This window comes from Malus domestica, chromosome 07, assembly GCF_042453785.1.
Source record: "Malus domestica chromosome 07, GDT2T_hap1".
NCBI classification, from domain to species: domain Eukaryota; kingdom Viridiplantae; phylum Streptophyta; class Magnoliopsida; order Rosales; family Rosaceae; genus Malus; species Malus domestica.
Window position 1 is genome coordinate 21,997,459 of NC_091667.1, and position 24,093 is coordinate 22,021,551.

At 38.8% G+C, this 24,093-nt stretch overlaps 2 protein-coding genes and 1 long non-coding RNA gene across 5 annotated transcripts; 2 read left to right on the forward strand and 1 right to left on the reverse strand.

Annotated features, from left to right (window-relative positions):
• Positions 1-829: 829 nt before the first annotated feature.
• LOC139197556 (uncharacterized) lies at positions 830-12,033 on the forward strand. Of its 2 annotated transcripts, none has more exons than XR_011583037.1 (3): positions 830-1,497; positions 1,668-1,821; positions 11,532-12,033. XR_011583037.1 is itself a non-coding variant. In XM_070825246.1 (3 exons), the coding sequence occupies exons 2-3, from the start codon at positions 1,806-1,808 to the stop codon at positions 7,732-7,734; spliced, it is 774 nt and encodes a 257-aa protein (XP_070681347.1). In that variant the 5' UTR covers positions 830-1,497; positions 1,668-1,805; the 3' UTR covers positions 7,735-7,817. The 2 variants fall into 2 exon arrangements, 1 of the variants encoding a protein (XP_070681347.1); XM_070825246.1 differs by lacking the exon at positions 11,532-12,033 and adding an exon at positions 6,977-7,817.
• On the reverse strand, positions 5,426-5,815 carry LOC114825786 (cytochrome b-c1 complex subunit 9, mitochondrial-like). Its single transcript, XM_029104803.2, has one exon. The coding sequence runs from the start codon at positions 5,730-5,732 to the stop codon at positions 5,514-5,516; it is 219 nt and encodes a 72-aa protein (XP_028960636.1). The 5' UTR covers positions 5,733-5,815; the 3' UTR covers positions 5,426-5,513.
• A 9,772-nt stretch (positions 12,034-21,805) lies between the features above and the next one.
• Positions 21,806-23,400, forward strand: LOC139197415 (uncharacterized). Of its 2 annotated transcripts, none has more exons than XR_011582794.1 (6): positions 21,806-22,096; positions 22,204-22,277; positions 22,361-22,458; positions 22,542-22,639; positions 22,723-22,820; positions 22,996-23,400. It is a non-coding gene; the product is annotated as an uncharacterized lncRNA (long non-coding RNA). The 2 variants fall into 2 exon arrangements; XR_011582795.1 differs by having other exon boundaries at positions 21,856-22,096; positions 22,223-22,277.
• The last annotated feature ends 693 nt before the right edge of the window (positions 23,401-24,093 follow it).

Sequence of the window (24,093 nt, forward strand, 5' to 3'; positions counted from 1 at the left end):
TTGCTAAAGCAATCCTTTAATAATAATAACAATAATAATAATAATAATAATAATAAACAATCTTTATTAGGCCATCTCCAATGGAGTACCATATCGCCCAAAATGGCTCCACCTAAAAAGCATCTCCAATGAAGAGCCAAAAAGAATCTCCAAAAAAATTATATGCCAATTCCTAAGGGCTTGCCAAATGTAACCTCCCTTTCTGACATTGTGTTGGGGGTCCACCGTGTACAAACTGATTGGGCTGGTGCACTGGTTTTGCTTCAGCGAGGCATCGTACATCAAATATCATGCACTTCCAACAATTAAGCCATGAAATGTAATATAAAGAGGGTTAAAACCAACTCATGCACTGCCACTTAGTGCTACAGTCTAGTGGTATTCTTCTTCCCTTGTAAGTGAGAGGTATTGGGTTCGATTCTTGCCAAAAGCGAATTTAAACTACATTATTACTAGCCTATTATAAGGTTTAACCCAGTCCCAACAAAAAGTAACTCATGCACTACTAGAGATTGAAAATTATAATCCCACACTATGAAGAAATATAGTCAAACCATTAGAGATGCTATAATAATTGAGTGCACATATGAACACATATATTGCCCATTTTGCAATAGGTGTCTATTCGCACACCCCTTTTTACTTCTCACACTCCTTGTTAATTTGTGTCATTCGACAAGAATGAAGTGCGGAACATTCATGTATCAATTTCCAAAATGTCCAAAAACTAGAAAAGGAAAAAGGTACTTGGACTCTCTCTCTAGCATATTCCTTCCTCATTTGGATGTCCAACGACAATACCATAAAATCTACCCAACCGACTTCTTCTCCGCCATAAATCTTATCCCATATAAATTCACTAGTCATTCACGACTCTGCTTCCACTTTCTCGCACTTTTTCACATCATCTCTCTCTCTCTCTCTCTGAAATGTTAACTGCAACCCAAATCTTCTCATGGACACAGCTGTAACGAAACACAAACTCACTTTTTTCAATCTCAACCCCTTTCCCACCACCAATGCCCCAGCAACCTCCTCGTCCTCCTTCTTCAGACTCTCTCCATCTAGAAAACTCATAACTTCAACGTCTTCAATCTCATGCTCTCACAGACTGTCTTCCAATCTAAGATACCAAAACTCAAATGGGATTCTCTTAATTTTCCCCTAAATCTCATTTGGGTTTTGGTCCCGGTCCTCCAAAGCATCAGAGTCTTGGCCTCCTCACGGACCCAAAAGCGAGTTTCTTTCCTACAAGCTTACAGGGGGCCAGAGAGTTTCGTGGAAGCAAAAAGCAATGATTTTTTACACAATAGCGGGATTGGGGTGGCTCTGCTAAGTGCGACGACCAATGCCAAGGTGAAAATTAGTCCTTTTGTGGCATAATTGGATGCCAATCCGACCTTCGTTTTGGGGTTTTCGCATGGTTTATTGCGCAGTCTATGAAAGTTTTGCTGAATTTCTTTGTGGAAAGGAAGTGGGTGTAAGAGTTTTTCATATGTAAGTTGATCAAACTATTTATTTTGGTATGTCACACAAGAAGTAAATAAAGGATTATGATATATTAAGACTTAACACATGGTTTAATCAAGTGAACTAATATAATTAATTCTTAGAATTAGAGTTAGTTACTAACTATTAAAAACTGATGGTAATTGTCTCTACGATAGGAAAAGCAGTTGTCGTATAAGTGGCTTGATCCCTCTTCTCAAATCAACGTCTTTATCTTATGATTGCTAGTCCTATTGAGAGCACTTAACGCTAAAGGATTTCAGAGAAGTGAAGATCAAACATTCATCAAAATTGTGATGTCTTCCACTGCAAGTAAGTCCCATAATAGCTTCTCCATTTAGGGTTTACTACTATATACACAAAGTTGTGAAAACGTAGATTAATTGTTTGATTGTTATGATCTCTGAATGATGATTAATAAAGGTTTACATGTGGTATCACAGCCACCAATTCAAGTATTAATTTCGTTTGGAATTTATTGGTTTTTACCTACATATTTCAGCTGCAATATGCTTAATTATGTATGAATTCAGTTTCTGCACTATGTATTCCGCTGCCTTCAATTTTTTACTATGCTTCTATGTTGGGGGTTCATGATTCATATATAATACAATATGCTTCCTTCTGTATGAGATTCCACACTAGTTTCCTTGGTTAAAATGCTCTTGCCTACATAACATGCATGACATAGTTGTAGAATCGATAGGGCCAAAACCAAATTATTGACCTAAATAATAGATTTACGAAGAATTTGATCATTTCCTTCAAGAACATAAATACTGGGACCCTAAATATTCAAAACCCCCAAAAAGCACTGGAAATTTTGATCTTCATAGTGTCGTTCTCTTTTCGGAAAGATATCATAAGCCCAAATCAGAGCACAGACAAACAATTTGGAAAATTAGCGTTGGGTCCTTCTACAATTTTTTTTTTTTTTTTTTTTTTGTAATTTTATGAAATCATTTGATGTTTAAATGAATCACCAAAGTGTTTTATTTATTCTTTTTCTCATATGATTTCAATAATGATGATCAGTTTGTGGTTTATATAATATTTCCAAAGAATGACTCTACTAGGTCGGTTATAAACCATTGTATTGTCAGTTATAAAAACATGTAGTGTGTTGATGCACAAAACCGGAGGGGTCTTGGAACAACGTAAATCCGACCGTGAATCTGCATGAAAGTAAAGAACACAAGATGTATCGTGGTTCACCCCAAGGTTTGGGCTACGTCCACACTGATATTGTATTTCTTGAAAGGATTGTGAGGGAGAGAGTATGAGGATCCTCATGGCCTAGGAATTGGCCTCTCCTAATGAGGAGAGTGAGCCGGAGTCCTTTTATAGAATAAGGGCTCCTCACTTATTACATATTTGCCCCTTCCTTTATTACATAATTATATTTGAGTCCCCCGAGTATTTATACGAGATCTAAATACGGAGGCCCTAAGTATGGTACAAACAGTAGTCCCCCAAGTTTTCAGTCAAGAGAGTCTTTTGGATGGAGACTTAAAATTCAGTCCATGTGTGGGCCGAAATAACTAGATGTCGTCTTGAACTAATACTTGATATGAAGCGGTGCTCAAAGTGAAATGATGCTCAACTAGAAGTAGCACATGTTGCGAAGCTACTCTGCTTGTGGCTTATGTTGCCTTGGTTGGCTCGGCTTGTGGCGTTGAAGGTGAGAGATTCCCTTTTATAAAATAAGGGCTCGCTCCTCAATACATAAATGATGGGCTAGAGTTGATGCTCGCGGCGAGGCGATTGCTCAGTAGGTGGTGATGCTCTCTAATGATGGTAAGGGGGTCACTTTTATAGGATAAGGGCTCGCTCCTTAGTACATGAATAATGGGTTTGGAGTGATGCTCGCGGCGATACTCTCTAATGAAGGTGAGGGAGTCCCTTTTTATAAAATAAGGGCTCGCTCCTCAGTACATGAATAATGGGTGCTCTCTAATGAAAGTGAGGGAGTCCCTTTTATAAAATAAGGGTTCGTTCCTCAATACATAAATAATGGGCTAAATCCCCCAAGTATTTTTCATGAGGCCCAGTTGAGGCCTAATATATGGTACATAATGTAGTCCCCCAAGTCTTCGGTCAATAGAGTCTGTTGGCTGGAGACTTTAAATTGAATCCATGTATGGGCCGAAGTGGCGGTTGTTCGAAGGCGGTATTTGTATACCCTGCACTAAAGCTTTGTAGGTGAAGCTTTGAAGTTAGAGCTCTGTAAATGAAGCTTTCGAAGTTGGAGCTTTTGTAAATGAAGCTTTTGAAGTTGGAGCTCTATAAAGGAAGCTTTCGAAGCTGAAGCTCTATAAATGAAGCTTTTGAAGCTAAAGCTTTTGTAAATGAAACTTTTGAAGTTAGAACTCTGTAAATGATGCTTTTGAAGCTAGAGCTCTGTAAATGATGCTTTCAAAGCTGGAGCTCTATAAATAAAGCTTTTGAAGCTAGAGCTTTTGTAAATGAAGCTTTTGAAGCTAGAGCTCTGTAAATGAAGCTTTTGAAGCTGATTGACATGAGTGATGCTCATGAATGTTTATATGAGTGATGCTCATGAATGTTGACATGAATGATGTTCATGAATGTTTATGTATGATTGACATGGGCGATGCTCATGAATGTTTATGTATTATTGACATGAGTGATCCTCATGTATAATTTTTTGGAGTACTAGGCGTACTTTTGATCACCTGGTTGGTGATAATAGCGGTAGGGTGCCGAATAAATTTTTTGGAGTACTAAGCGTACTTTTGATCACCTGGTTGGTGATAATAGCAGCAGGGTGCCGAATAAGTTTGAAGTACTGGACGTACTTTTGATCACCTGGTTGGTGATAATAAAGGGCTTGGCTCTTTTGGGCATATGGGTCTTTGCCCTCCACATAACATTTCATCCATTATTTTGGGCTTGACATTTTTTTTTATTATTATTACCCTCTGATGGGGTTTATACAGATGTCTCTTAAAGATAAGAAAAATAAATCACATCATACAAAAACAAGAAAAGTAAATCACATCATTCTGGTGGGGTGTTTATTCCTTACTTTTGCTTTCTCTTGTGCTTTCTCTTTTCCCTTTTAGCAGATGGCAGACAACGCTTCCGTATTGGTTGAGGAAGTGCGCGGGCAATTCAATGCTCAGCATAGGATCCAAAAAGATCAAATCCCATACCAGTTATATCTCCAACATTGTCTCTGACATTATCAACTATCATAGCTAGGTTTCTTGGGTCATCCTCAGGAATATTTCTTTCAACCTTGCTGACAAGATTTGCACCGACATAAGCAGCTTTGGTATATATGCCTCCTCCTTTTTCTTTTTCTGCTGTTTAAACACAAGCTGGTGTACTCCAGCTGTAAAAACCCCATCAGAGTGCTTTTCTTTCTTTCCATTTTACCTTTATTCCACTTTTGCTTTCCTCTTTTCTTTTCTGCTTTTGTTTCTCCCACTCCATTTCTTTATCTTCAGGACCCCACCTCAATGACCATTTGCTATCACGTCATGCTTCATGTGCAAAGGTATGGCCATCATGCCACCTTTCAGATGCAGGCAGTGGCCTATTGTCAGTTGTGTCTCTCACTGGAACATTGTCGACACGGCGTTCTGGTTTCCTTCGGTCTCGTCTACCACCAAGCAAGCTAGTTTCTCTTTCCTATTCAAACCAACGACGGCTATTTTCACTTTCAGTGGCTGGCCGCCTCCAATCTTTTTTGTCATCAGATCCTTCCAAACGCCAACCTTCCTTCTGGTTGCTATCAGCAGAGTTTCCGAGGGAACTTGGGCCACGCATTTCCAACTTAGACTCATCAACAAGTTATTTAAAAAAATCAAGGGCAGTCCGTAAATCCGTTGTAAGTTGGGGGTTCGGCTGAGTGGTTCTAATGGAACATCTGTAGGTGGTTTTAACCCTACCGAGTGCAAGAGTGTTCCTAAAGCATAATTGCATGCTCCAACCTTCGATTATGAGAACTTTATAACGGTCAAAGAGAAGCATCTATAATCTCATTCTTCCGATTGCTTTGTCCCCAGAACTGAAATATCTTCATATCGTTTCCTAACATTATTGTACTCCCACAGCTTATGAACTCCATAATCTACAGCCCGCTCGCCAAGGAAGGCTCCAGCGATGACGAAGGTGACGTAGATGGAGTTACGGCGCATGATGACCCTGTATAGACTTTCGAAGAGGTCTCCGCCACTCCTTCGAGCAGCTGAATCCATGGCGATCTACGCGAATCTGTTTCTGCCTGCTTCTTATCTGATCTGAGCTGCGAGGTGGAAGATTTTGTTCACAACTCTCGCGTCGTCCTCGAAATTTGGGGCCAAAACTAAGGTGGGTTTCTTCATTTGATGCTGTTTGGAGGTCGAATCCACCAAAATTTGAAGAGAAATTGAACTGCCATTGGTTTGGTGAGGTGGGTTTAAAGGCTTGAGCTTGTGAGGAATGTTGGGAGGCGAGGAAAGACTCAAAAGGTGCTGCAGGAGAGAGTCTATAGGAAACGGTAGAGCTCGCGACTAAGGAGGCGGTGGCAGCATCATTAAGTTGAATTTCACAGAAGAGTTTGGCTGCGTTGGTCTGTTTGCTGGGATGACATATACAGGTCGAGATGGAAATAGTGTACCTTCCATTGTTCCAGATACATGGGATATCTGGGTTTTGTTACTGTGGATGAGATGAAGCTACATGGGTGTGGAGTTGAGGATGGGCCAGAAGAGATTGGATTTGGACAGGAGGAGAGATGAGGAGAGCATTTCTACAGAAAGAAAGAGAGAGAGAGATATGTATATCTGAGAATTGTGAAGCTTGTTCGTAGCTGTTGCCATGATGGGAAGCTGGAGCGGAAATCATGGGTTTTCTTGATTTTGCAAATTCACGGTGGAGGTGAAAAAATGAAAGAGAACCGACACAACTTTTAGTATCGTTTCCCACAAACGGCGCCAAATGTTGATGCACAAAATCGAAGGGGTCTTGGAACAACGTAAATCCGACCGTGAATATGCATGAAAGTAAAGAACATAAGATGTATCGTGGTTCACCCCAAGGTTTAGGCTATGTCCACACTGATATTGTATTTCTTGAAAGGATTGTGAGGGAGAAAGTGTGAGGATCCTCATGGCCTAGAAATTAGCCTCTCCTAATAAGGAGAGTGAGGAGTCCTTTTATAGAATAAGGGCTCCTCACTTATTACATATTTGCCCCTTCCTTTATTACATAACTACATTTGAGTCCCCCGAGTATTTATATGAGATCTAAATACGGAGGCCCTAAGTATGGTACAAACAAAGTGCATGTAAATCTTCTTGCCTAAAGGTGTGGTATTTATATAGTGTTACATAATTTTGTGCTTGGCTATACAAAATAAGAAACCTAATGTTGCTATATAGACAATTTCTTACCTAAAGGTGTAATTGGTTCTATAGATTTTGAGTGACACCATGTCACTAACTTATGAATCATAATGCAGATTCCAATATGTTGAGTCTTATCAACATAGAGAAACTGAATGGAAACAATTTCAAAGCTTGGAAGCAGAAGATTGAAATTCATTTGGGGATGTTGGAGTTTGACCTAGCTTTCAGGTTACCTCAACCAACTGCAATCACTGAAGAAAGCACATCGCTGCAAATGGATAGTTTTGCTAAGTGGGAAAGGGCTAATCAAATGTCCATTCTCATAATGCAAAATGCCATGGAAGATCACATTAGAGGAGGGATTTCATCTTGTGATTTGGCTAAGGATTACATGGAAAAGATCGAGGAGAAATTCAAAAGGTTTGACAAGGTTGAAACTAGAATGTATCTCTTAGAACTCATCAATGCCAAGTATGATGGAGTTGGAAGCGTCAAGGAGCACCTGCTCAAGCTTGTTAATCTTTCCAACAAGCTTAATGCCATGGACATAGGAATAACATATCAGTTCTTAGTTCACATGGCATTGTTCTCACAGTCGAATGATTATAAGCAGATCGAAGTGAGTTACAACACTCAAAATGAGACCTGGGATATAAATGAATTGATTGCCATTTGCTGCCAAGAAGAGGAAATGATGAAGAATGCTAAGCATGATACTATCCATCTTGTCCATGTTGGGAATATGAATGGAAAGATGCCTGCAAGCTACCATAGTTCCAACTACAAAGGCTCCAAGCCATTTGCACAAAATCCAGGTTCTTCTTTTCCTCCAAAGAAAATTATTAAAAGATGGTTTTTCTTATGTTGGTAATGACAATCAAATTCAGTTTTTCTTTAAAAATCAGTTTGACAATCTCCTTGGATATGCATTTCTCAATGGTGATATTTGGCAAATTCAGTGCACTTACTTTCATGAATGTCTTAATATTGAACACTCTGCATCAAAAAATTGCTCACTAATTAAACTTCTTCCATGCTTTGGCATAGAAGACTTGGGCACATTTCGAAAGAGATGATGATAAGATTAATGAAAGAAGGTGTTTTGTCAAAACTTGAACTTAATGAACTTGAGAATTGCATAGACTGTTATGAAGGAAAAATGACAAATTCAACCAAGAAGTCGAAAGCCAATAGATGTAATGATCTCTTAGAGATTATCCACACTGATGTGTGTGGACCATTTCCAACAAGAAAATATGTGGAAATTCTTACTTTGTTCTCTTCATTGATGATTTTTCAAGATCTACATATCTATATTTAATTTCAGAAAAATCCCAAGTTCTTAACTGTTTTAAAATTTTCAAACTTGAAAAAAAATTAATAAGAAAATAAATATTGTGAGATCAGATCGTGGAAGGGAATTTTTTTGGCAGATATACTGAAAGTGGACAACACAAAGGTCCATTTGCACTGTTTTTACAACAAGAAAGGATAATAGTAGAGTACACCACGCCTGGAACCCCATCTCAAAACGAAGTTGCAGAAATGAGGAATCAAACCTTGAATGACATGGTTCGAAGTATGTTGTCACATTCTCAGTTGCCTTATTTTTTTGGGGGGGCGGGGGGAGGGAAGCTATCAAAACAGCTAACTACATATTGAATAGAGTACCAACTAAGGCAATGAAAACCACTCCATTGGAGGCTTAGACAAGGACAAAACCGAGTTTCAATCATTTTCACACTTGGGGATGCACTTGTGAGGCACAATTGTACAATCTTAATGAAAATAGGCTGGACTTGAAGACTACAAGTTGTTTCTTTGTTGGATATTCTGAAAAGTCGAAGGGCTTTAAGTTCTATTGCCCATATTCACATACAAGGTTGGTTGATAGCAACAATGCAAAATTTATAGAAGATTTTGGTTTGCCTCATTCACAATCGAGGCAATCATATGTATTTGAGGAGAAGAAATAGTCACCAACTCAACCATTACTTAATTCAGTCACTATTCCATTGTCAATGTATAGTGCTGCAATTCCAGTTTCATCATCAGTTCGTGATCTCCCTAATGAATTTGAAACAGTGGCTTCTACATCTCAAAATGTTGGTGAATTGGAACCTTCGACTATTTCACATCCACCAATAATAGTGACGGAAACACTAGCCATTTCTTCCCACGACCCTCCACCTATGTTGAGGAAATCCACAAGAAACAAGAAATCTGCCCTCCCTAGTGATTATTTGTGTTATCTGCAAGAAGTTGAATATGACATAGGTGACCATGACGATCTGGTGACTTATAAATAAGCAATTGAGAGTGTTGATGCACAATACCGGAGGTCTTGGTACAACATAAATCCTACCGTGAATCTGCAAGTAATGTAAATAACACAAGATGTATAGTGGTTCACCCCAAGGTTTAGGCTACGTCCACATTGATTATGTATTTCTAAGAGGATTGTGAGGGAGAGAACCTCTGTAATGTGAGAGGGGATGTGAGAGGGTGAGGGGGCTTCAGGCCTAAGAGTTGGCATTCTCCAATTGTGAGGGTGAAAGGTCCTTTTATAGAATAAGGACTTCTCACTTATTACATATTTGCCCTTTCCTTTATCACATAATTACATTTAAGTCCCCCGAATATTTGTACGAGATCTAAATACGAGGCCCTAAATATGGTATAAACAGAGAGTTCACAAAGTGCTCTTTGGAAAGCTACAATGGTAGACGAACTGGATTCAATGGCAAAGAATGATGTTTGGTCTTTGGTTGAAGGTTCTCTCATCCTTAAACCAATTGGCTGCAAATGGGTGTTTAAAACAAAACATGATGCACAATGAAAAGTTGAAAGGTTTAAGGCCCAACTTGTGGCTAAAGGTTTTACACAAAGGGAATGTGTTGATTATACTAAAACTTTTTCCCCTCTGTCTACCAAAGATTCATTTCAAGTTATCATGGCCCTCATGGTTCATTTTAATCTAGAGTTGCACCAAATGGATGTTAAAACTACATTTATCAATAGGAGTCCTAATGAGGACATCTACATGAAGTAGCCACCAGGATTTGTTGAAAGGGGGAAAGAGAATCAGGTATGTAAATTCAACAAGTCTATTTATGGACTAAAACAGGCTTCTAGGCAATGGCATATAAGGTTTGATCAAGTTGCGTAATCATTTGGTTTTGTGGAAAACAAGATTGATAACTGCATTTACATGAAGCAGCATAAGTCCCATTTCATATTTATGGTTCTTTATGTTGATGATATACTATTGGCAAGTTCAAATATGCAGTTGTTAAATGAGACTAAGAAAATGTGTCCAATAGTTTTGATATGAAATAATTGGGGTAAGGCCTACTATGTTTTAGGCATTGAGATTATAAGGGATATGATGAAGAGAACGTTGGGGTTATCTCAAAAGAATTACATTGATTGAGTTCTCAAAAGGTTTAATATGGAGAATTCCAGTGGTGGTGATGTTACCATTGCCAAAGGTGACAAGTTTTCTCTTTTACAAAGTCCCGTGACTGATCATGACATCCAAGTTATGAAAGACAAGTCTTATGCCTCTCTAGTTGGTAGTGTGATGTATGTTAATATTTTCCTTACAATATATATATATATATATATATATTATGTTTATATATTTTGTCAATATATATATATATATATATATATATATATTGAAGCACCCACCGTGGCACCATGGACCACCGATGGCCTGAAGCCCAGTCGAGTGGATCACACGACAGCACCATTTGGGTTTGCTGCACTAACCCAGACATCTCAAGGCCCTAGGGCCTGATCTGACTGATGGACCTATAATTCATTCACACAAAACCAAAAGCCAGCAGCCTTTGGCTCGACGTCCAACGAGTCCCTAGCCCACTAGGCTTCGTTCCCCTTGCCCCGGCCTACATGTCGTAGCCTTTTTGGTTGCAAGGCCTACGCCACAGCCCATTGGACTCGGCTCCAGCCTCGGCTGGGCCTCGTGTAACCCAAAGCCACAAGCCAGTTTTGCTGGGTTTGCCTTCCTACGCGAACCTACAGACCAGTAATCTGTTAAGCCTGAAACTGTGCCACCCCATTCGGCCCAACACACTAGCCTTCACGACTGGGCTTACCCACTTGAACTAGCGGCCTGCTATTGCAACCAACCCAAGCTCTTTTGCTCATGGCATCCAACCTTATTTTTTGCTTCTACAATCAACCCTATATGGCCTGATTTATTGAATTAATTAAAAATGACCTGAAGTCCATTAATCTAATAATGAATCCAAAATTATTGACCAGAAGATCACTTTTGGACATTAACGATTCAATAATTTATTTTTATATTTTGAACCGTTGACATACTTTTGTAGTAACGAAGCTCTCACACTTGAGTTCCCGAAGAAACTTAAACCCACTATATTTAAATTAGTATATTTTATTTTGTGTTTCTTGTAGGAACCTCTCATTATGAGCTAATTGTTCATAAAACTAAATTGAACCTGCAGTTTCAAATTTAGTGCTTTTGAAACCTGAAGTTTTCATTCAAAACATACCACATGAAACCTATAGTTTTCATGCATAAATTAAACCAATACATGTATGTAGAACCTGTATGTTCTATGATATATGTCTATGGCTTACCATATGACTAATCACGTTTTTTCCCTCCGTTTTAAGGACATGTCGAACTTGAACAAGCTCGATTTCTCCGCTCTAGAAGTCTTCAAAAGAAACTATCTGAAATGGGTTCAAGACATGAAGCTCCATCTTACTGCAAAGGGTATTAGAGCCACTATCGAGGCACCCGTCACCAACAAACATGTCGACGAAGCTCAGAAGGCTAATGCAATGATTTTCATTCGAAGACATATCCATGATGCACTGCAAACCGAGTACCTCGCTGAGGTGGACCCACGCACGATCTGGCTTGCTCTGGCCGACCATTTTGATCATCAAAAGACACATACTTGCCTAAAGCAAGACACGATTGGCAACACCCTCGCTTCCAGGACTTTAAGTCCCTGAATAAATACAACTCTGAAGTTTGTAGAATCCGTTCACTGTTGAAATTCTGCAAAGTGGAACTAACCGAATCAGATCTCCTGGAGAATACCTATCCGACCTTCCATGCCACCAATATTGTCCTGCAGCAACAATATAGGGCACAGAAATTCACCAAGTTTTTGTATTTGATCTATATTTTACTTCTTGTTGAAAAGAAAAACTAGATTTTGATGAAGAATCATCAAGATCGACCGACTGGCTTGAAATGTCGCACCTGAAGCGCATGCGACCAATTCTAGCAACCATAAACGACGAAAGAATCATCGTGGATGTGGCAATGGCTTATGGTCAATAGAGTGCCGCACCTAAGGGAGGAAATGTGTTACTGTTGTGTTCAAGGGATCATTAGTCACATGTATGCCGAGCTTCCCCTGAGGCTATTGCCAAGTATCATTCCCATCGTGAATCTAACTTTGCATATGTGGATCATCCGGAAGATGCAACTACATCAATGGAGATATCGAATTTTCAGGAGGTGTCATCTCCTATGGATGAATAAATTAGACATGTTTTTAGGTTGTTTACCCTTAATGGCCGAACCGACTAGGAGTGGCCGGCCCTTTCCCCCCTATTTTTCTAGGTTTATGGTTTAATTTTGAACTATTTTTCTAAGTATTTTGAATCATTTGTTTGGTTTTGGTTTGTTTTGAATTATGGATTGTTATTTGAATGGATTTTATTTTCTTGAATTGCTTAATTGAATGAATGGACTTATATTTCTAGGCATGTGACCAATTCAATCAATTTATTTCTAGGTATGTCTAGTGGGGAAGCTAGTTGTCTGGTAGATAATGTAACCACGCACACCATCTTGCATGAACAACATTATTTTACTAACTTAATACCCAAGAAAGCTCATTTGACAACTTTCTCATACCCATCCAACATAATTGAAGGATACGGAAAGGCCCGTATCATGTTGTCCAATGGTATTATCTTAACCATTAAAGAGGCACTTTATTCTCCATGTTCTGGAAGAACGTTGATGAGTTTTAGAGATGTTCGAGATAATCAATATCATATTAAAACCACTGAAGATAATGGTTCTGAATTTCTTTATATCATTTCGTATGAATATGGCTAGAAACGTATTCACGAGAAGTTAGAACGTCTGCTGAGTGGGTTGTACATCACAAACATTCGCGGCATAGAAGCCCACAGTGTGGCCGGCCATATGCTTGAGTTCCAGGACACTTTATTGTTTTGGCATGACTGTTTGGGACATCCTAGACGTGACATGATGTGATGTATCTTCAAATCATCTCATAGGCATTGGTTACATCCCTATCTTGGACTCCTACCAAGCAAAGCATGTTCTTTAGGGAAGTTGAATACTCAACCCTCACATACAAAGATTATTCACGACCCCCATAAGTTTCTTCAGAGGATTCAATGAGACATTTGTGGACTTATCCAACCAACTTGCGGACTATTTAGATACTTTATGGTGTTAGTTGATGCATCAACACCAAGGCTACATGTTTGCCTGCTGTCCACACGCAACGCTGCTTTTGCTAAACTCCTAGCTCAAATCATTAAGCTAAGGGTTCACCACCCTGATTATCTGATTAAGTCGATTTGACTGGATAACGCTAGAGAGTTTACTTCACAAACTTTTGACGATTATTGCATGTCAGTAGGGATTGATGTGGAACATCTTGTACCCCATGTTCACACCCAAAATAGCATGGAAGAAGCTTTCATAAAGAGCCTTCAATTGATAGCTCAGACTTTGGTTATGAGAACCAAACTGCCGATATCTACCTAGGGCTATGCAATATTACACGTAGCTATGTTGGTCCACCTGAGGCCCACCGCTACTCAACCACATTCACCGTTACAATTGGTCACTGGATACAAGCATGACGTCTCACATTTACGGATGTTTGGGTGTGCCATTTATGTGCTAATAGCGCTGCCACTACATATCACAATGGGTCCTCAGAGAAAAATGGGAATCTATGTCGGTTATGATTCGCCACCAATTGTTCGCTATTTAGAATCCTTGACAGGAGATATCTTTACCGCACATTTTGCGGATTGTCACTTTGATGAGACAATATTCTCATTGTTAGGGGGAGATAAGTATGCTAACATTCTTGTAGAACACCGCGAATTGTCGTGGTATGCTCCCACTATGTCTCATTTAAACCCCCACACTGCCCAGTCAAAAACTGAGGTGCACCAAATTATAGATTTTTAGAGCATTGCTCAAAGCATGTCAGATGCTTTTAATGATCTAGCAAAGGTGACAACATCACATATACCCGCTACAAACACACCTGCAAGGATAGATGTACCCTGCGTACGTCAACAACCCGCCTAGGAAGGTTGGACCATCCCCGAAGGTGGGGAGGCCGCACCTTTTACGCGGCAAAGTACATTGGCGGCTAGCCAATCATCAACTTCAACCTTGAAGCGTGGCAAACCCCTTGGTTCAAAGGATTCACAACCCCGGAATAGGAAAATGGCACCAACTAGCGACCCTAGTTTGAATCCGACCATCGCTCACTTATCCGTTTCAACGCATGAGGTTATTCTAGATTATGGTGATTAGGCCTGGCAAACGGGTCGCGTCAGTCGTGTTCGTGTATTTTTCATGTGACACCTGTTATCTTAACGGGTCGTGTCGTGTCACACATGTTATCTTAACGGGTCCTTAACAGGTCGGGTCACTTAACCCAACGGGTAAAGTGACCCGACCCGTTATTACCCGTTAAGAAAAAAAAAATTCTTAAATTTGCACATACCACACATTGTCACATAAATATTACTTCAAAACATTAAAACACATTTGTCGTTTAAGTACTACATCTACACTCGAAAATAAGAGCCTTATAAAAAATACATCCATACACTACTAATCTATTACAAATATTAAATGTGCAAGGATATACAAATTGAAAGCGTTTTTGTTTTCAAGGTTGTGAAGCCTTTCTCAAAAGTTTAAACCTTGCCAATGGAACTCAAAGCTTAATGAAAGTGACCCACTAGTGTGTTTATTCGTACTTTCATTAAGTATAACATAAGATTTTGTGGTATCTACTAGTGTAAATATTTTAAATTGAAGATCGAATTCATTCATTGTATTCATATAGGGTCAAGGAGTGTAGTTGTAAAAAATCATCAAAATCGGAGTTAAAATAACCATTAAATTGTGATTTTTCATTTATAACCGTCAAAAAGTTTTGTCCTGTTACTTAATCTTTAAATATTTTTTTTTTGCAATTTTTGGCGTATGCGATCTCGAAGTATATACAAAAAAGTTTGACGGTTGGATCGTTGAAACTAGTTTCGTAGAATGCGTATCCCATCAAAACAATAGATTCACTAACACTTAAAAGTTTATTCTTACTTTCATTAAGTATAACATAAGATTTTTGTGGTATCCACTAGTGTAAATATTTTAAGTTGAAGATCGAATTCATTCATTGTATTCATATAGGGTCAAGGAGTGTAGCTGTAAAAAATCATCAAAATCGGAGTTAAAATAACTGTTAAATCGTGATTTTTCGTTTATAACCGTCGAAAAGTTTTGTCTCGTTACTTGATCTCTGAATGTTTGTTTTTTGCAATTTTTGGCATATGCAATCTCGAAGTATATACAAACATGTTTGACGGTTGGATCGTTGAAACTAGTTTCGTAGAATGCATATCCCATCAAAACAATAGATTCACTGACACTTAAGATTTTATTCATACTTTCATCAAGTATAACATAAGATTTTGTAGTATCCACTAGTGTAAATATTTTAAATTGAAGATCGAATTCATTCATTGTATTTCTATAGGGTCAAGGAGTATAGCTGTAAAAAAATCATCAAAATCGGAGTTAAAATAACCGTTAAATCGTGATTTTTTGTTTATAACCGTCGAAAAGTTTTGTCCCGTTACTTGATCTCTGAATGTTTGTTTTTTGCAATTTTTGGCATATGCGATCTCGAAGCATATACAAACAAGTTTGACGGTTGGATTGTTGAAACTAGTTTTGCAAAATGCGTATCTCATCAAAACAATATATTCACTAACACTTAAGAGTTTATTCATATTTTCATTAAGTATAACATAAGATTTTGTGGTATCCACTAGTGTAAATATTTTAAATTGAAGATCGAATTCATTCATTGTATTCATATAAGGTCAAGGAGTGTAGCTGTAAAAAAGTTTCAAAATCGGAGTTAAAATAACAGTAAAATCATGATTTTTCGTTTATAACCGTCGAAAAGTTTTGTCCCGTTACTTGATCTCTGAATGTTTGTTTTTTGCAATTTTTGGCATATGCGATCTCGAAGTATATACAAACATGTTTGACGGTTCGATCGTTGAAACTAGTTTCATAGAAGGCGTATTCCATCAAAACAATAGATTCACTAACACTTAAGAGTTTTTTCATACTTTCATCAAGTATAACATAAGATTTTGTGGTATCCACTACTGTAAATATTTTAAATTGAAGATTGAATTCATTCATTGTATTCATATAGGGTCAAGGAGTGTAGCTGTAAAAAATCATCAAAATCGGAGTTAAAATAACCATTAAATCGTGATTTTTCGTTTATAACCGTCGAAAAGTTTTGTCCTGTTACTTGATCTATGAATGTTTGTTTTTTGCAATTTTTGGCGTATGCGATCTCGAAGTATTTACAAACATGTTTGACGGTTGGATCGTTGAAACTAGTTTCGTAGAATGCATATCCCATCAAAACAATAGATTCACTGACACTTAAGATTTTATTCATACTTTCATCAAGTATAACATAAGATTTTGTAGTATCCACTAGTGTAAATATTTTAAATTGAAGATCGAATTCATTCATTGTATTTCTATAGGGTCAAGGAGTATAGCTGTAAAAAAATCATCAAAATCGGAGTTAAAATAACCGTTAAATCGTGATTTTTTGTTTATAACCGTCGAAAAGTTTTGTCCCGTTACTTGATCTCTGAATGTTTGTTTTTTGCAATTTTTGGCATATGCGATCTCGAAGTATATACAAACATGTTTGACGGTTCGATCGTTGAAACTAGTTTCACAAAATGCGTATCTCATCAAAACAATAGATTCACTAACACTTAAGAATTTATTCATACTTTCATTAAGTATAACATAAGATTTTGTGGTATCCACTACTGTAAATATTTTAAATTGAAGATTGAATTCATTCATTGTATTCATATAGGGTCAAGGAGTGTAGATGTAAAAAATCATCAAAATCGGAGTTAAAATAACCATTAAATCGTGATTTTCGTTTATAACCGTCGAAAAGTTTTGTCCTGTTACTTGATCTATGAATGCTTGTTTTTTGCAATTTTTGGCGTATGCGATCTCGAAGCATATACAAACAAGTTTGACGGTTGGATCGTTGAAACTAGTTTCACAAAATGCGTATCTCATCAAAACAATAGATTCACTAACACTTAAGAATTTATTCATACTTTCATTAAGTATAACATAAGATTTTGTGGTATCCACTAGTGTAAATATTTTAAATTGAAGATCGAATTCATTCATTGTATTCATATAGGGTCAAGGAGTGTAGTTGTAAAAAATTATCAAAATTGGAGTTAAAATAACCGTTAAATCGTGATTTTTCGTTTATAACTGTCGAAAAGTTTTGTCTCGTTACTTGATCTCTGAATGTTTATTTTTTGCAATTTTTGGCGTATGCGATCTCGAAGTATATACAAACATGTTTGACGGTTCGATCGTTGAAACTAGTTTTGTAGAATGCGTATCCCATCAAAACAATAGATTCACAAACACTTAAGAGTTTATTCATACTTTCATCAAGTATAACATAAGATTTTGTGGTATCCCCTAGTGTAAATATTTTAAATTGAAAATCGAATTCATTCATTGTATTCATATAGGGTCAAGGAGTGTAGCTGTAAAAAATCATCAAAATCGGAGTTAAAATAATCGTTAAATCGAGATTTTTCGTTTATAACCGTCGGAAAGTTTTGTCTAGTTACTTGATCTGTGAATGTTTTTTTTTTGTAATTTTTTGCTGATGCGATCTCGAAGCATATACAAACAAGTTTAACGGTTGGATTGTTGAAATTAGTTTCGTATAATTCGTATCCCATGAAGTTCAATGGTGTGTGTGTGTATATATATTGTTGATGCACAAAATCAGCGAAGACTTTGGTACAACAGAAAGTGTCAGGTTTTATGACCTTCGCTTGGTTGCTTCGGTCACTAGTGAGGATAAGTACGTAAATGAATAGAGACAGAGAAGCAAACACAGGATGTACGTGGTTCACCCAGATTGGCTACGTCCACGAAGTAGAGGAGTTCTTATTAGTAGTGAAGGGCTTACACAAGTACAAAGGATCAAGCTCTCAATTTAGTGAGTTCTTGTGAATGATTTAACACAAATGGCATTAGGCAATATTGTGGGGGAATGACCCATATTTATAGAAAAACTTGTAGCTTTGTCACATTGACATGTGTCATGTTATGATTGGTTCTTGATGTCGACACGTGCTGCGCTCTGATTGGCTTCTAATCTTGACACGTGTCGAGTAGTGATTGGCCTCCTGGTCGGAGGGGAACTCTTCTGGGTCCTTGACAGTATAGCGTTGGCCGGTGCTCGGTAGTTTCGGGATTGGTCAAGTATGGTACAAACAGTGCTCCCCTAAGTTCCCGAGTGAGGAAAACTCCTCGGTTGGGGACTTGCAAGATCCAATCCCTTGAGTAATCACGAAACTTCTAAGTACCGAAGTGTGGTCTGATCTTCATCTGCCCTTCTCTGGAAGTACCTTTCCTCCATCCGGGAATGGTGTATTTAGCTGATGTTGACGCACAAGGTAATGTATCAATTTCACTTGAAGCTTAGTTGTAGTTTCGGGCTTAGTCAAGTGTGATACAAACCCTATAGTAGGAGTCCCCCAAGTCGCCGAGCTAGGAGATCTGCCGAAAGAGGTGACAGACAAGGTAAGCAGTCAAACTTCCAAGTAAGCAACCCAGGATCAGAGGTTTGACTTCGGCTTCCGGTTGATTGTTCTCCTTCTCCTTGTCTCTCATTCAACTGCCAGGATAAGGAGAAGCAAATGGATAAGAGATGATATGAGATACTTTTGCTTTTGAAGAAGTAACTTTCCACAGGCTTATTCTTGAACTGTGCTGGAGGGTTTTCTGGTGCCCTTCAGAGTATAAGGCCGACTCAAAAATTTGAGGGTCAAAACAAGTCCATCAAATCTAGAGTACGTTCGACCTTGATGATATGGGATACTTTTGCTGTTGACGGAATAATGAATGTGGTATGGAAAGGTGTCGTGCTGTAGTGATCTGTTTCAGCTCACCGTTGAACCTTCTGCTTCAATCTTTTGCATGGCAGAAGTGGTGTGCAACCTTTGCATTTAAATGGTCATTCAGAACATTCCTTCATAGTGACTCATCCATGCTTGGCAGCTTCAGTGTAAAGAGCCAATATCTGATCAACTGTCATGAGGTATTTGCCGGTGGAATTCGTGACCTTGACAGCAGTTGAGGATGAGTACTCGAGAGCAATGCTAAGTAAGCAACCAGGCAAAGGCTCCAGGCAGTCAGTTCCAAATTGGAGGTTTGATTTCAGGTTCCGACTGACTGCTCTCTTTCTCCTTGTCCTGCAGGTGTGGACAAGGACAAAGACAAAGACAGGGAGAAAGCATGATATGGGATACTCTTGCTTTCGACCCTGATGATATGAGATACTCTTGTTCTTGGTGTGGCTTATTTGCTGAGGTATTATCGGGGGGAAATAAAGCTGAGTATTTCGAGAGGTTATGTTGAGGGTGCCTTTTCGAATGCGAGAAAGGGTTGAGCATTTTTGCAGGTTTGCCTGTCCGTTGAGGAGGGAGGTCAATGTATATAGGGATTTCCCAATAACAAGTAGTAATGATATTCCTTTACCCTTCTTGGTCACAGCAATGTAGTGGGAGCTGCCAGCTTCACGTGTTTTAATTTTGTCAGAGCACTTTGAAAAAGTGGTATGTGGTATCTGGAAAGCTGATGTTACGTGTGAAGATTACAGACAAGCTTTATCTAAGGAAATCTGGCTCTCGAAGTTCTGAGAGTTGTGCCTCTTCGGTTTTCGAACAAGCAATCCCGTCGAGGATCTGACTCTCGAGATTCGGAAAGCGGTGCTACTCCGGTTTTTGAGAAAGTAATTATGTTAGGAGTCTTTTCTCGAATGTGAGTAAAGGTTGGACGTTCTTGCCAACCTGTCTTGCCGCAAAACACGGAGGTCGACACACATAGGGACTTTCCAGTTGTCAAGCAGTGGTGCTGTTCCTTTACCCTTATGGGTAATAGTAGGGTAGCTGGAACTTCGAAATTCTCGTGCCTAAACTTTGTCAGAGATCTTTGATAAAGTTATATGTGGTACCCGAGGAGTTGATGGTGCATATGGAGAGCGGTGATTGAACAGTAAGATTCACGTGCTTTCTACTTCACCAGAAATCTTCGACAGAGTGCCCGTAATTTCCGCAAAGCTGATTGCGCATGTGACAGGTGCTGACGAGGCTGAAAAAGCAGGTGCTTCTTCGATTTCTGAGATCGGCCCTCGTGGTCTCTGAGCAGCCCAGCTTTTGAAAAATCAAACGCCTCTTCGATTTCTGAGATCGGCCCTCGTGGTCTCTGAGCAGCCCAGCTTTTGAGAAAGCAAACGCCTCTTCGATTTCTGAAGCTCCGTCGAGTGCAGATTTTTATAGAGGCTGGCATTAAGTTCCACAGCACACTTGAATCTCTACCAGTAAAAGCTCATTTCTTGCACTTCTAAGATCTTGATTTGTCTGACCTCTTCCCTCTTCAACACATTTGAAAATGTCTGGACCCTCCGACCGTCGTTTTGACTTGAACCTTGGAGAAGAGACAGCCACGCCTTCTCCAGACAACATATGGCGCCCATCCTTCATATCACCTACTGGTCCTCTTACCGTTGGGGATTATGTGATGAAGAATGATATGACCGCTGCAGTGGTGGCCAGGAACCTTCTCACTCCCAAAGATAACAGACTACTTTCCAAACGGTCTGATGAGTTGGCTGTTAAGGACTCTCTGGCTCTTAGTGTTCAGTGTGCAGGTTCTGTGTCTAATATGGCCCAACGCCTATTTGCTAGAACCCGCCAAGTTGAATCATTGGCTGCTGAAGTGATGAGTCTCAAACAGGAGATTAGAGGGCTCAAGCATGAGAATAAGCAGTTGCACCGGCTCGCCCATGACTATGCTACAAACATGAAGAGGAAGCTTGACCAGATGAAGGAATCTGATGGTAAGGTTTTACTTGATCATCAGCGGTTTGTGGGTTTGTTCCAAAGGCATTTATTGCCTTCGTCCTCTGGGGCTGTACCTGGTAATGAAGCTTCAAATGATGAACCTCCAATGCCTCCTCCTTCTGGGGTTTTGTCAAGTACTGAGGCTCCGGATAACCACCCTCCGGTGCTTTCTCTTTCTGGGGCTCTACCGACTGCTGAGACTTCCCCTAAGCAACCTTTGTGAAGGCTCCCTTTTGTTTGTTTATTTTGACTCATGTATATGTACATATTTGTGGCTTATCGAAAATATTAATAAATAAGCTTTGCTTCATTTCAATATATTGTGTTAAATATACCAAAGCCTTATTCATAAAGTTCTTTGAATTTTTGCTTTTGTTGAAACCTGTATTGTTGAAGCTTTGTGAGTGAAGCATGTAGTTTGAGGTAGTGTTCCCTTAATTTCCCGAGTGAGGAAAACTTCTCGGTTGGAGACTTGAAAAATCCAAGTCACTGAGTGGTTGTGAGACTGCCGAGTATTAAGGTGCAGTAGCATATGGTGGGAGTCCCCCAAGTCTTCAGGCGAAGAGAGTTGCCGAATGAGGTGTCTCGCTTGTTACTAATTTGTCAAAGTAACGAATCCTTGTTTCGATGTCACACATTCGCATATGCCTTATCTAAAAATATTTCCAACTTTTGTGTGTTTGATGCTGCATGCTATTGACTAGACAAGATTAAGTGCAATTAGTAGCTTTTCTCTCTTTTTCATCTTTTCTTTGGTGGAATTGCTTTTCGTTTCCACTAATCAGCCTGAGTGGATGCAAGATAACACCATTCTCTATAGCTCAGATCGCAAAGTCGTCTTCATGAAAGTTGTTCCTTATCTTGTGAACTACAACATCTCCAAATTTGAGATCCATCGGAGTAGTACAACTCCAGAAATTCAGGTATGATGAGTAACTGTTCATCAATTTTCTGTTAACCCGTCAGACTTGTTGTGAGCTTCTAAACTTCATTTTTTCTTGTTCATCTCAACATACTTTCTTCATCGAAGTTGTTCCTCACCTTGTCAGCTACAACATATCCAAATTTGAGATCCATCGGAGCAGTACAAATCCAGAAATTCAGGTATGATGAGTGACTGTTCATCATTTTTCTGTCAACCTGTCAGACTTGTTGTGAGCTTCGAAACTCCATTTTCTCTTGCTCAGATCAACATACTTTCTTCATCGAAGTTGTTCCTTAACTTGTGAACTACAACATATCCAAAATTGAGATCCCTCGGAGCTGTATAACTCAAGAAATGCAGGTATGATGAATGACTGGTTATGATTTTTCTGTCAACCCGTCAGATTTGTTGTGAGCTTTGAAACTCTATTTTCTCTTGCTCAGATCAGCATGCTTTCTTCATTGAAGTTGTTCCTCAGCTTGTGAACTACAACATATCCAAATTTGAGATCCCTCGGAGCTGTATAACTCAAGAAATTCAGGTATGATGAATGACTGGTTATGATTTTTCTGTCAACCCGTCAGATTTGTTGTGAGCTTTGAAACTCTATTTTCTCTTGCTCAGATCAGCATGCTTTCTTCATTGAAGTTGTTCCTCAGCTTGTGAACTACAACATATCCAAATTTGAGATCCCTCGGAGCTGTATAACTCAAGAAATTCAGGTATGATGAATGACTGGTTATTATTTTTCTGTCAACCCGTCAGATTTGTTGTGAGCTTCGAAACTCCATTTTCTATTGTTCAGATCAGCATGCTTTCTTCATTGAAGTTGTTCCTCATCGTCTCTTTCATAACATATCAAAAATTCAGAATGAACTAATGGTTAAATATTTCCAGATCTTCGAAACATCACAGCAGCTTCGAAATCTGCAAGAATCCGACTGTCATGTTTGGAGCTTCAACACTTTAATTTCCGTCGCTCAAACAGAAATGGTTCCTTCTTGAAAGTTGTTCATATGCTCAAAAACTATAGGGTGTCCAAAATTCAGCTCCATTGGAGAAGAGCAGAGGTTGCAGAAATTTGATAGATGAAAGGAGGCGGAAGAGGGAGAGAGAGAAAAAGTCTCTTGGGTTGGATTTCTATTTTGGGGCAGATTCCAAGTTTTGTAGCACCTTCATTATTGATGAATTGCTTGTACTTTTGTCCATTATGAAACTTGGGACTTTGGCTTGTTGTTGGATCTATTATAATATGTTTGGGAACATATATAAGTGAATAAATAAGAAGGAAAATTTTGGGCCCTTGTGGGTGTAAAACAAAAAATGTTTATGTTTACCCAAGTGTTTTTGTACAAGTTCAAGGGCATCTTGGGTTTTGTGAACAAAATTTGTTTATTTGGAGCAAGGTTTTGTGTTGAAGCTTTGTAGGTGAAGCTTTTTTAGGTGAAGCTTTGTAGGTGAAGCTTTTTTAAGTGAAGCTTTTCGGGTGAAGTTTTTTTGGGTGAAGCTGTGTGGGTGAAGCTTTTTAGGTGAAGCTTTGTGGGTGAAGCTTTTTTAGGTGAAGCTGTTTGGGTGAAGCTTTTTGGAGGTGAAGTTTTTTTTGGGTGAAACTTTTTTAGGTGAAGCTTTTTGGGTGAAACTTTTTGGATGAAGCTTTTTGGGTGAAGTTTTGGAGGTGAAGCTTTTCGGGTGAAGCTTTTTGGATGAAGCTGTTTAGGTGAAGCTTTGTGGGTGAAGCTTTTTTAGGTGAAGCTGTTTGGGTGAAGCTTTTTGGAGGTGAATTTTTTTTTTTTTGGTGAAGCTTTTTTAGGTGAAGCTTTTTTGGTGAAACTTTTTGGACGAAGCTTTTTGGGTGAAGTTTTGGAGGTGAAGCTTTTCGGGTGAAGCTTTTTGTATGAAGCTGTTTAGGTGAAGCTTTGTGGGTGAAGCTTTTTGGAGGTGAAGTTTTTTTTTTTGGGTGAAGCTTTTTTAGGTGAAGCTTTTTGGGTGAAACTT